This window comes from Giraffa tippelskirchi, chromosome 4, assembly GCF_054371585.1.
Source record: "Giraffa tippelskirchi isolate mGirTip1 chromosome 4, T2T-mGirTip1v1.2.pri, whole genome shotgun sequence".
NCBI lineage: Eukaryota > Metazoa > Chordata > Mammalia > Artiodactyla > Giraffidae > Giraffa > Giraffa tippelskirchi.
Window position 1 is genome coordinate 73,585,789 of NC_137278.1, and position 12,584 is coordinate 73,598,372.

The 12,584-nt window shown below is 49.4% G+C and overlaps 1 protein-coding gene across 3 annotated transcripts in view; it reads right to left on the reverse strand.

Moving 5' to 3' along the window:
- The window catches only part of EPAS1 (endothelial PAS domain protein 1), a 91,497-nt gene extending 79,638 nt beyond the window's left edge, over positions 1-11,859 (reverse strand). For 2 of the 3 annotated variants that reach the window (XR_014082520.1, XM_081592029.1), the window contains exon 1: positions 11,046-11,859. Coding sequence is in view for 1 of the 3 variants with exons in the window: in XM_081592029.1 (XP_081448155.1) it covers positions 11,046-11,071 (26 nt within the window). In the remaining 2 variants the exon portion in view is untranslated. The remainder of the gene's footprint in view (positions 1-11,045) is intronic. The other variant, XM_081592030.1, reaches the window with a different exon arrangement.
- Between the last annotated feature and the right edge of the window lie 725 nt (positions 11,860-12,584).

Below are 12,584 nucleotides of genomic sequence, written 5' to 3' on the forward strand. Positions count from 1 at the left end.
GTCTGAGCTCTTTTTAACTTCCTAACAAGACAGCAACATCGTAAAGATGGGGTGAGGACAACCATTAGCATCAACCATCTTGCATGATTTTAAACAAATCAGTTTAGGAATGCTTTGACTCACCAACTAGACTCTAAGCCCCATGAGTGCAAGGTCCATCTAAAGCCTCTTTGAAACCTCACTGCATGGCATGGCACCTGAATTTAGTAGGTAACCTAGAATGTTTGTACACAGTGATGATGACAGTAGCCCCTCAAACTCCACTACATGCATGGTGGGGGATCCAGGAGGATGGGTAGGTTGATCTGAACAAAGGTTTCTGCCTAAATCACCAACCCTCTGCACTAAGCCCAAAGTTCATGACATAAGATCAAGTTACTGAGTCTACAAGCAATTACTGGGCACCAAGTGTGGGCCTCTGTTTTGAGTGCTGAGAACAGAAAAAGTTAACAGGGCTTCTGTTCCTGAAGGGCTTACTCCCTAAGTGGTGATCAGAGACAGATAAAAATACACACACACACACACACACACAGAAAAGCAAACTGTAACAGCATCATCCTAGTAGCATGATACAGACTAAAGGCCATGTAAATGCAGGGGAAACCAATGTGCTGCACCATTTAAACTAAGGGCCATGGGAATGCAGGGGTAACCAATGTGCTCCAAATCAGGAAGGCTCCATAGGGAAGATGATTTCTAACAGTAAGTGGGTACTCCCCTACACATCCTTTCCTGCCTGGCCATTTTAAACTTTCACCTGCAGTAAGTATTTTGCTGTTTGGCTTGCACTTGCCTTGGTGTATTGGGCATTCTTAAAGTGAAGCTCTGACTTCACGATACTTGCCTAATGCTTGCATTTGATGTAAAATTATGAGTCAACCACATCTGTCTATGGTCTTCTGGGGTTTTTTTTTCCTTTCTCATTTTTTCTCTTGTCAAGGAAAATTTTAAAAGGGCTCAAATCTACATGAACAAGAAAAGCACAGTCCAAGAGGCAGGTTTTCCAAGTGACCCAAGAGACATCGATAAAGCAACTGTATGTTTTTTTTTTAATTAAGCATGATTTTAGGGACTCAAAATGTGCAAGATGTTTACACGGCACATAAGAAAATTAGACATCCTTGCCCTTGAGCAACATGCAATGTTTCTGGAAAGACAAGACCACATGAAATGTCATTAGATAACAAGGAAATATAATCAGGGAGGCTCTCTGGCGAAAGCAGCCAAGAGCTAGAAAGGAGTGGAGGGGGAGGTGCCCTACAGAAGGTTCTGTAGGACCTGGGGGACTCGGCCTCACACTAGGAAAGAGGAAGATACTTGAGTAGAGAGAGAAGTGGGGAGAACATTTGAGATGGAGAGACTGGGCTGAGGCAGCAGAGGTGGGAAGGAGACCCATGACGTGGGTGAGAAAGCCCAGGGCACAAGGAGGAGACTGGCATATTTGGGGTTCAGGAGACTCACTGGGTGATGGTGAATGGGGTGCTGGGGCTGAAGTGGGGTCCCTTATTGTCAGTGAGATGAACTCCCACTGCTGTGTGGGCTGCCCTTGGGAAGAAAACTGGACTAAGGATCCACGTCCTCATTCAGGCTTTGAGTATATCTGGTTAATCCTTGGAAATCTTTAAGAGAAACACACAAATCTGCGAAAGGAACTCCCCTGCCACCCTAAAGACTCTCTGTGCTCCAAGGACATGACAACCCTGCCTAAAACAGGGGCAGTATCAGCACCATGCAAACCTGTTCTGAGAGGCTAGGAAAGCTATTGTATCTTAGCAGCCAAGCTCCCTCCCAGCCAGTCACATAGCAGGGAAATGCATGGGGGCGGGGGGTAATTTCCAGAGACTACCAGAAAGTTCGGGAAAGTGGGGCAGCCACACAGTGGACCAAGATTTCCCCCTGACATCCTGACCACCTCAAAGGGCCTCGCCAAATGGGAGGGACATGTCAGCTGCACCAGGACATGCAGAGCACAGGCAAGGAAGCCAGAATACTGTGAAGGGTCTGGCTCTCAGGCCCCACCCACCACTAATTCCCCTAAATCCTTGGTACAAAAGAAAAGACAGACTCCTGCAGCATGGTGATACCGGTTACTTTTATAGAAGTTTCCTTGTCACCCGCGAAATGTGACCTTCATACTTCTCTTATCTTAATATCTGGATAAACATGTGTTGTGCAAGCACACAAATAAAGGTTCTAAAGGTGAAATGTGGTGTGTCCAGTAACACCACACAGCTCTTGAACCCAGGCACCAGAAAGCCCTTTCAGCTCCAGAGAGGACTTCTCTCTCTCTACCCTGGGCACCAAAATTAGCTTCATCGACCTCAGCCAGTGCTGGAGTGAAGGCTGCCATTCTAAAATAGCATCTGAGAACTCTTGGAAACACAGGAGAGAAACACAAGGGTATGGTAGTTTACAGACACTGAAGAAAGCAATTTCACTGAAGTGCTTCTTAAACCAAGTACAGAGGAAGGAGGCATTATTGTGGTTTATTCTGAAATCTTGATGGAGTCAATGATATTCTTCCAGCTTCCTGAATTCCCCACATGGCATACTTTACATACTGTGATATACTTAATTAAGCTTGATTATCTTCATTCAGAAAAACAGTGCAGAGGTCATATGTTCTTTAAAAAGTAGTTATCAAGTGACCTGTGCTTTACTTGCACAGTCCTATTATTTCTAGCACACTCTGCAGAAACATCATGTGTCCCACTCCCCATACATTTGACCATCCGGAATTGATTTTTCAAATTTTGTTTTCAAGTTCTGAAGAATGGGCCCTTGAACAGACCCTCCCAAGCACAATTTTCGGTTGTTTCCACACGGAATTCATAAACAGAGTGCGTGCACTTAAAGTTAAAGCCATTCTTTCCTGCAACTGTGTATGACGTACTTTCCAGGATCTTTCTCAATACTCCAAAGTGCTTCAGCAACAGGAAGTCGTAAAGGTAGGAAGGAGGCCTGTAAATATTTGCTATAATTACTCACTAGTAATGAGGGTAGTTAACCCCGAAGCTTGAGTCACCCCCTTTGTGCTCGTGCTCCTTTACTACCTTGTAACAGGAGCCCAAGGGGACACCTGGGTCCACTTTCACTGCAGGTGGTATGGCTTTCTTCTTTTCACAGCTCAATTTGTCAAACACAAAATTAGGATAATGTGTTGCCCTTCCTTCTCTCTGCCCTCTACACAGAGGCAGTCAGAACTGTTCAAAGCGGTAACAATATGAAATTTTTTTTTTATCAAGAGTAAAATACACATTTTAAATTGATGAAAGTAGGGAAAACCACTAGGCCATTCAGATATGATCTAAATCAAATCCACTATGATTATACAGTGGAGGTGACAAATAGATTCAAGGGATTATATCTGGTAGAGTACCTGAAGAACTATGGATGGAGGTTCATAATATTGTACAGGAGGTGGTGACCAAAACCATCCCCAAGAAAAAGCAATGCAACAATTCAAAGTGGTTGTCTGAGGATGCCTTACAAATAGCTGAGAAAAGAGATGAAAGTACACGTTTGTTAATACAAATACAACATTGAAAGAGAGAGAACTGTCCGACTAGATACCCAGCACAGTGGTTTCAATGATTATTACATAAAAAACCCCCAGCAAAACCAAACATACACTTTGATGTATTTTTAAAGGATTTATAAAATGCTTCTGAATAGATTGAGACCATGTGTCCCCTTATTCATAGGGAACCACTGACTCCCCACAGTGATAGGTCATGAACAAAGAGACTCAGACTGAAAATGAGACCAAAAGAGTCAACTAAAGGTGTTACAGAATTGACGAACTTCTAAAAGACTCTCTTATTGGCTGTATCCCCAGCAATTGAGAGCAACCAACACCACAAGCAGGGTTAGTTAACCTCCAACACAACAACCATGAGTGTGGAAAATGGACTCATTTCCTCACTCATGTATTTTAGTACATAGCCTCATCCAATAAAATCATTAATCTGTTATGATTCCTAGCACTAACCTCTCAGCTTTGATTTTTTTTTTATTGAATTGTACTATGGAGACGGGATGTGGAAAGTCACTGGAGGAATATAAGACGAGATTTCTAACAATTCACTTCCTTGCTTTTGTAGAATTGGGAAAGTAAACCAGACAGGGGCATGGCAAATCAATATATACATTTTTAATGGAGTTGTTTTCCTTACTGACATACCATCTTTTCTGAGATAGCTTTCCACATGAGAAAAGGAATTGCTTCCCAGAGTCATTATCTCGCATAGAAGTTACTTGTAACTTTAAAACCAAAGAATTTTTCCAAGGCGGTGCGGGGAGGGGGGGGCGGGGAGCAGAGCGGAATGTGCCTCCTAGGAACATGCAAAGGTTCTATGGTCATGACAGATAAGTTTTGCTGATGTACAAGTGACCTCTGGAAACAGTCTAAGGTGGTCAAGCGAGGTGGTAGTCTTAAGAATTTAGGGGGAATTAAAAAAGACCACTTAGAAGTAGGTAACATTCTAGCCCATTCCACACCTGTCTTCTTGACTCCAGAGGGCTCATAGGGCCCTGTCACTCTTGTTGAGACCAGACTACTGGTGACAGATTGCATCCAATCTCTACCTGAAAGAGCTTCCCTGTTGGCTCAGATGGTAAAGAACTTGCCAGCAAGGCGGGAGACCTGAGTTTGATCCCTGGGTGGGGAAAATCCCCTAGAGAAGGGCATGGCACTTGGCACCGCATTCCAGTTTTCTTGTCTGGAGAATTCCATGGACAGAGGAGCCTAGTAGGCTACAGTCCATGGAGTCGCAAGAGTTGGACATGACTGAGTGACTAACATTTCACTTCTACCTGAAAATCTCAGATGCTGTGAATGGCACGCCATGCATGGCCACCATACACACAGTGATGTGCAACTGCCAACATGGCTTGCTTCTCTCCTTGATGATATGTTCATGCATTGTATTTTAGAGCACCAGGAAAACTCAAGAAGCCCTTCAAAGTTCACAGTGGCCAATGGTGTGATGACAGTGAAAGCTTAGGACGCATCAGAGAAAGGGCCCTATAAAAATGCACCATACGATTTTTGCAATGATCATAGCTATTCTTTATTCTCTCCTCCATTCTCTCCTTCCTGTGATTACAATTTCAAAAGATCAGTAGAGCCAGAAGCTGTTTTGTGGATCTTGATTTGGGGATGGCTCTTCAAAAGTTATGGAGGAAGAGCTTCTAACAGGTTCTTCTGCACAATGGAGTCCGAAGGTTACAGTAATTACTGAATTACTGCCACCTGTTAAGAGTGGGACATGGAGGGCTTCCCTGGTGGTCTAGTGGTTAAGAATCTGCCTGCCAATGCAGGGGACACGGTTCAATCCCTGGTCCAGGAAGATCCTACATGCCCTGGAGCGGCCTGGGCCTGTGTGCCACAACTACTGAGCCTGTGTTCTAGAACCCGGAAGCCGAAACTACTGAGCCTGCCTGCTGCAACTAGTGAAACCTGCTTTCCCTAGAGACTGTGCTCCACAACAAGAGAAGCAATGAGAAGTCTGTGCACTGCAAGTAGAGAGTAGCTCCCGGTCCTTGCAACTGGAGAAAAGCCCGCACAGCATCAAGGAAGACCTATGAAAAATAAAGAGCTTCCAGGGCTTCCAAGTCTGCCCTTCAGATCTTCAATCCTTGTCTGAGTGTCAGGGTCAAAACAAGTGATGAGTCACAAAAGAGAAAAGTAATTATAATAATTGTAAATACAACAGCAAAAGCAGTTATCATTTATAGAGTACTTGCCACAGGTCCAGAATGGTATTTATAGACATCTCAGGTAAGGTAAGGTGGTGTGAATCACTGGTTAAGAGTAAAGGCTCTGAAGGCATTTTGCCCCATTTGAATCTGAGCCTCGGCCATAGGCCATACTACCTATTTGACTTTTGGCATCTCACCTTTCTACGCTTCAGCTTTCCCATCAGGGAAATGGGGATAATAACAGGGCTTATCTTATGGGTGGTTATAAGCATTAAAAGAGCTCATGCATGGAAAGTTCTGAGGATGGTGCCTACACAAACAAGACTGAGGGTTTTTTTGTTTGTTTTGTCCTACTGCAGATATTAAGGACACACACATTCCTAGTATGTAAAAAGACCAAGAACTGTTTGAGGATGGTGGAAAATGTTAAGATAAAATTTCATGGCCATTTTAAGAAGCAGTAACAAAGTGAACCACATGAGAACTAAGCCTGTGCAGGTCACTGGGCTCCTCATCCCCCCATTACTGACGGCAGACGTGTGGGTGAACAGACAGATGGGTACAGGTAAGGTTAAGCCACACTATAGAATTTTAACTAGATGCACACGCCAACCTCCTCCCCCATCTCCAAGACAGGGAGAAACACTGGCGGTAAAATGTGGACCTCTCTGCGACCTGAACAGTAAGACCCTGAAAGGTAGGGCAATCACCGAATCAGACATCCAAGAGCCAGGGCTCACCTTCTCCAGATCACAGAATTTATGAAAGGCTATCAGCGCTGAACTGACTTCCCTTGAGGGGGAACAATACTTATATCCCTAACACTAGCAGCCATTCAGAGACTCACAGACCACCCGCTGAAGCCCACTCACAAAGCCCAGATTAAGAAGATCCCTCTCCCTTCTTGGTCTTCCTAGAGTCTAGGCTGTCTCCACGATTACCCTTAATGGGACCAGAATCTCCACCCCATCATTCCCAGACCCCTACTAGGTGCCTCCCTTCATGCCCCTCACCAAAGCAAGTGTGCAAAGAATAGCAAACATTCAACTCTGGGGGCCATTCTGTCTATGGTGTCAGAGAACACCCCAGGGATACTCTTGAACCCTCCGCTTCTCATCACTCCTGACACTGACTATCCCTGTCTGACCTTCGCTCAGAGCCAGTCTTTATGCTGGTATCAGGGCCTCTCCTGTGTGATTCTAGGGAAAACTAGGAACCCATTCTCCCACTCCCAAACACACAATACTTTTCAATAATTATGCTTATATGTGATTAAGAACTTCTTTAGCTTCAAAAGATTTGATCTCAATAGAAAAGTGACAAGTAAGCTGCCAGCTACCTGTATTTTTAGGTAAGCTTCCTTGTGTGTCCTTCCCTCCCCGCAAACAAACTAAAAAACTTGAAGACAAAGACCACATCCCTTATTCCTTAATGTCTCCTCAACATTTTATCCAGAGAGGGAGTAGGTGTTCCATACACATTCGTTTTCATATTGGTTTATATCATGGTATGAATAGCAGAGCTATTTTTCATCATACTAGACATTGGTACTGGGAGAGTGAGGCTAAAGGGTACTGGGAATCCTGGGAGCAAACACTGCTAACTTCACAATATTGGCAAAAGCCCTACCTGCTATGAACTACAAATGAAAGTCAGTACCAAAAGCAAAAGGGAAGATTCATTAGGCTAAAATGAAAAGTCATGTTGGTATAGGCCAGAACTGAGGGGGGGGAAACCAGTACTACTGGAGAGATTTCCTGAGAAGTGGGAAAGCCTAAACCTTAAGATAATTAATGACAGCAAATATTTTCAAATGTATTGGGCTAAAATCCTGGAGTATTAAGAATTATCTAATTGGTTCTGTTCTATTTGTAAACATTTTACAGAATAGATTCCTAGAACATTGAGGATCACCTACAAAGAGAGAGAGAGACAGACCAACTGATTTACGTTTGAAGTGAATTAAACAGTTTTGTTTCATGGCTTTCACTCCTAGTGAAACTGCCAACTTATTCAGTACAGGAATCAACCTAGTTGCCTCTTGGATGTCTCCACTGACAGGTACTTTACTTCACAAAGCAATCTTCTCCACTGGGGAATAGTCCTTGCATAAAACTATAAGATTCCCATCAGCAATACTGAAAAAACCTGTAGTCACAGCATTCTTTTGAACTTCACAAAAGCTGTGTGAGTTAAATTTTATTCACCTGAACCTGTACTGTGTTACATCAATTTATTACACCTAGTAATGCAATTGGCAAGAGAGATCAAATGTTAAAGGAATGTTTATAGAAAATATATTTACATTGAGAAAAACTGCCCGGCAATAATTTTGCCTTTAGATTTGAATAAGAAGTGGACTTTGATTTTACTTTAGCAGAGGAACAACTACATCCAGGGGCAGGAGAGGAGATTTCTGATCCTCTTTCTGTGGAGGCCCCACACTAAGCACTAGAAGCCTTCTGGGAAGGAGCTCTGAGCTGTCTAGCTTTGGGAATGGACTTTGATCCCTGAGCATCCAAGGATCTGATTTACATTTATCCAAACCACTCTCCAATCCCCATGTACCTAAGAACTTCCAGACTATTTTCTCTTTCAGGGAAGGGACTCAAAAATTGTCTGATCAGGAAGTGAGTAGCCCAGGCATTTTGTAGCTCTTCACAGCCCAGGAATCCTGATTAAAGACACCTTCACTTCATTCCTGACAGGTGAGTGCAGAAAGTGAGTGCAGCATCCTTAGCAAGCTTCGGTTTCTGGCCATCCCTGATGTCAGCAGGAATGCCCGCTACCTCTAAAAGGAGCACACTTTGAAGCCCTCTGTCAAGGCCAGCCAAACGTTTAGAAAGTAAACTCTTTATTATTAAACATTAACATCTCATCGACGCATGAATGTTCTGGAACAAAACAATCCTGCCCACTTCTTGAACGCCTGTTGTTAGGAGGAACACTGCGAATGTTCCATGCATCTTGAATTTGGGGAAAGAAAAGACTGCTGAACCAGAAGAATCACATCTTAAGAATCTATACACAGAATCCTAACCTGAAAGCCTCATACGGAACTTGTGAAGCACTCTGTCAAAGCTAAGGATCACCACTTACATGACACACCAACTTTCAATGCACTGGTTCACGTATTTTAATTATACCTTGGTCCTTCAAGGAGCCTGCCCCCAGCAAACAGAGCCAGACTAGAAAAGTAAGTATATCTCAAAACACTTAGCCCAACACGAATTGGATACCCTCTCACAGGACTCCGGATGGTGAGGGACACAAATGTTTGCCCTGCCGGTCTGCGACATAAAAACCAAGGCAAGTCGCAAAGCAGACAGGCAGGGCCACCGGCTCCGGCCTCCTAGGCATCTCATAGGCAATCCCCACAGTGGTTCTTAAACCTGCTGCTCTCGCGAATAATTCACAGCCTGATTATCCAACTTTTTTCCAGCTCCGATTCTGGCTCCCTCTATCTCTAACAAAAGAGGCATTACAGTCAGGTATGTCGAAATAATTTCTCCCCTGCTCCCAAGTTTCTTGAAACGATTAACATACGAAACAGCACAGAACCCGCGCACAGCCGCGCGGGAGAAACTGACGCTTCACACATCTGTCAAGACTACCTTCAGGCCCCACCTCCGCGATTGCAACATTCGCCGATAGGCATCACAGTTGTAAAATGTACAATAAGTTCCCTCACCGGCTCCGGAGCCCAGCGTGCGCGCAGAGGAGCTGACTATAATTTTGTTTTTTGATTGTTCAATCATTGTTATTGGCAGGCTCTACCGGGCTTACAAAATGCGTTGGAACCTTAAAGTCCCTTCCCTGCTTCGCTGCCCTTCAAAGACAGAAGACTCCAGGGCTGCTCGGAGGCCTCCGGGGGCGCGCGCCCGCTGCGGTCTCCGGGGCCCAGATCTGCCAGGGCAAGACTCCATTATCCATCTCAGGCCTGGGGGCGCCGCAGTGACGCGGGAGGGGAAGCTGCGGCCGTAAACTCGGAGTTAGGCTCAATCCCCTCCCCTTTCCCCCTCCACCCCCGGCAATCCCGGAGCGAAGGGCCCGGGCGCTCTGCCAGAACGGGCGCGATTTGCTCCCGTTTATCAAGCCCTTATCGGTGCCCCGAGGTGGAAACAGCCGCTTTCGACCAGAGGATACACGGTTTCTGGCTCCGGTCCCGAAGTCGGAACACGAGTAAATCGACCCAAGCACTGAGCTCTTCGGGCCCCACGGTTCGAGGCTGGTCACGCCCGCCCATCGCGGCTGGGTTCATCTCCGAACCACCACACAGCCCCCCAGCAGCTGATCTCCGGAGGCTCAGATCCTTGAGCCGGCCCAACACGCGTTCGATTACAGTTCCCCGCACCCCAGCCCCGCCAGCCACCGTCGAATACCGGGCCGAGAGCTCCAGCCCGCTGGGGAGGCAAGAGTGGAGGTTGAGAGGAGAGGGGAGCCAGGCTGCAAGCCGCGCACGATTGCAGGAGGCAAGGTGGTTCCCACGTCTGCGCGCCACCCCGTGCGCTCTCACCCTCGCCGGGAGAGGGCAGGAGGGCAGTGAGAGTTGGCCCGCGTTGCTTCTCACCCAGTGCCGAGAGGCTGGCGAGAGCAGGCGGGCAGATCGTGGCTGCCCTTCTCTGTCCTCTTGGGAGAGAGACGCCGGGACCTGCCGGGAGTGCCCGGTGTCGCCATCCCCTCCCCACACCCTAAGACAACTGCTTCCGCGAGGCAGCCGGGCCCACTATCCACTTTACCGGCGAGGCAAGGTGCGGGATCAGGAAAGGGACTTCTCCCAGCTTCCGTGAGGTCGGAGCCCTGGAGTGGGTCCCTTCGCTGCGCCCTGGCTGCTCTGCGGGGTCCCGTCCCAGCGCTGCGTTCTGCCTCCGGCCCCTTGCCAGTTCCGGGAGGCAGCGCGGGCAGAACTCATTTAGAAGGACCCCACGGGTCCCGAGGTAAAGAGTGGATGCTGCCCCTCAAGTGGGCCGTGAGAAAGTCGAAAGTTGACTTGAGCGAGTCAACCAAGAAACCTTTCAACACGCTAGCCGCGTGAGTTTGGTGCGGGGTTTGGAGGGGGATGGATTTTGGAAGGTACCTCGGGAGCACCTCAGACCTCTAGGGCCATTTCCTGGCTTCGTTGTCCGCGCAGATTCCCGACTCCTTCGGGCCACAGAACTCTCGACCGCGAAGCCGGAGAGGCGCGTCCCCAGACTGGACACTTGCGCTCCCCTGCCAAACCTTCCAAATCGATCCCTGGGTCCTCAAAGTCCCCTCGGCGCTCCTCTCCCAGCGGCGGTCCCGCGGAGCCCCGCCACCCCCACCCCGGACCAACTCCCCTGCCGGCTCGGACGCCTGCTTACCTTTTCTTCTCCTTGTCAGCTGTCATTGTCGCTGGGGCTCTTTGAGGCTCCGAGCACCTGAGCTCCAGGGCCGGCGAGGGCTGCAGCCGCTACCTTCGCTGTGGCACTAACCCACTCCTCAGGCCCACGCCGGTGTGAACGGTGCCAGGTGCTTGCAGGTCCCGAGCGTCCGCACGGTCAGGTGGAAGTTGCGGGCGGCAGGCTTGGTGCGGGGGAGGAGGGTGGAGAAAGGTGACGGGGTGGACCCTGCACCGGGAGGCGGGGTCGGGAAAGGAGTGGAAGGACGCTGTCAAACGCAAAAAAAAGTGGGGGGCGGGGGGCAGCGAGCAGGGGGCTGAAGTTTCTTTTTCCTTCGAAAAGGAGTCAGGAGTCGCTTTTCTGGGTTTTCAAAATACAAGAAGTGACTTGAAAACGACGGGAGTTGGCAGAGTCCGGGGCCGGGCAGACGCGGAGGCTGAGATGACCATACAGTCTCAGGACACTGCCGAGGATTGTACGGCCGCCTCAGGAAAGCTGGGGCGGGAGGCGGCGAGCGCCGGAGCTGTGCGTCGGGCCGCTCCCGAATGTCAGGCTCGCGGGGCGGTCAGCCCACTTTAAAAACTCCGGCGGCCGGCGGGGGTGGGAAGGGCGCGAGGGGCGAGGGCGCAGCGGGCTGGGGACGGGGGGCGGGCACGCGCAGGCAGGCAGGCCCCGCCCCCGTCCGCCCCGCCCCGCCCGCGCCGCGCGCCGGGGCAGCCCACGGCGTCCCGGCCAATCGGGAGGCGCGGCCGCAGCCTGTGCCCTGACCCTGGCCCGCCTCGCTGCCCCCGCGCTCGGCTCCGCCGGGGTCCGCCCGCTCCCTCCCCCCGGCCCCCCCCCCCCCGCCCTCTGCGGTTAGCGAAGTTGTTTATGAGGTCAGCGGGGTGGCGGGAGGTAGGTGGGACTCCGCACCGAGGAGGTGCACCTTGGTGGGGCTATGCGGCAGCGAGGACTGGGTTTCCGGGGAGTGCTTGCTGTGCTCCTGTAAGCCTGGGTCCTCCCACCTCTGCCCTGACCTTGGGAGCCGGGCTCAACCGCGAGCGCCCAGGGTCCCGCGCTTCTTAGAGCCGCTCGGCGATGCCGCGCTCCCGCGTCCCTCGCCCCGCTGCCTGTCCCGTTGGGCCCGGGTCGGAGGGTAATTCTGAGGTCCCCAAACTCGGCGCTCTCGGTCTGGGCGATGTATTTTTCCGGCAGAACGCATCTAGCTTAGCAGTCCCGAAAGAGAGAGGCAGGGAGACCGATTACTTGTGCCTGTCGGATCCGGGCAAACAGTGCAGTGAAATTGAGTTACTGCTGCCTCTGCTCTGCTCTTCTTCCTTCACCTGGCACGTCGGTTGCCTGCGGGGTTGCGCCGAGCTGGAGGGGATGCCTGATCGAAGGTTCTTCGGGCGGTCTGGCTTGCCGCGCCCAGCTCCCAACACCTGGCCACCACCGCGCGGGTCCGGGCCAGTTCAGAATTGGAGAAGCAGTCTGGCTTTACAGCGTGATCTCGGGATAAGAGTTGACAGCGTGTCCTCAAAT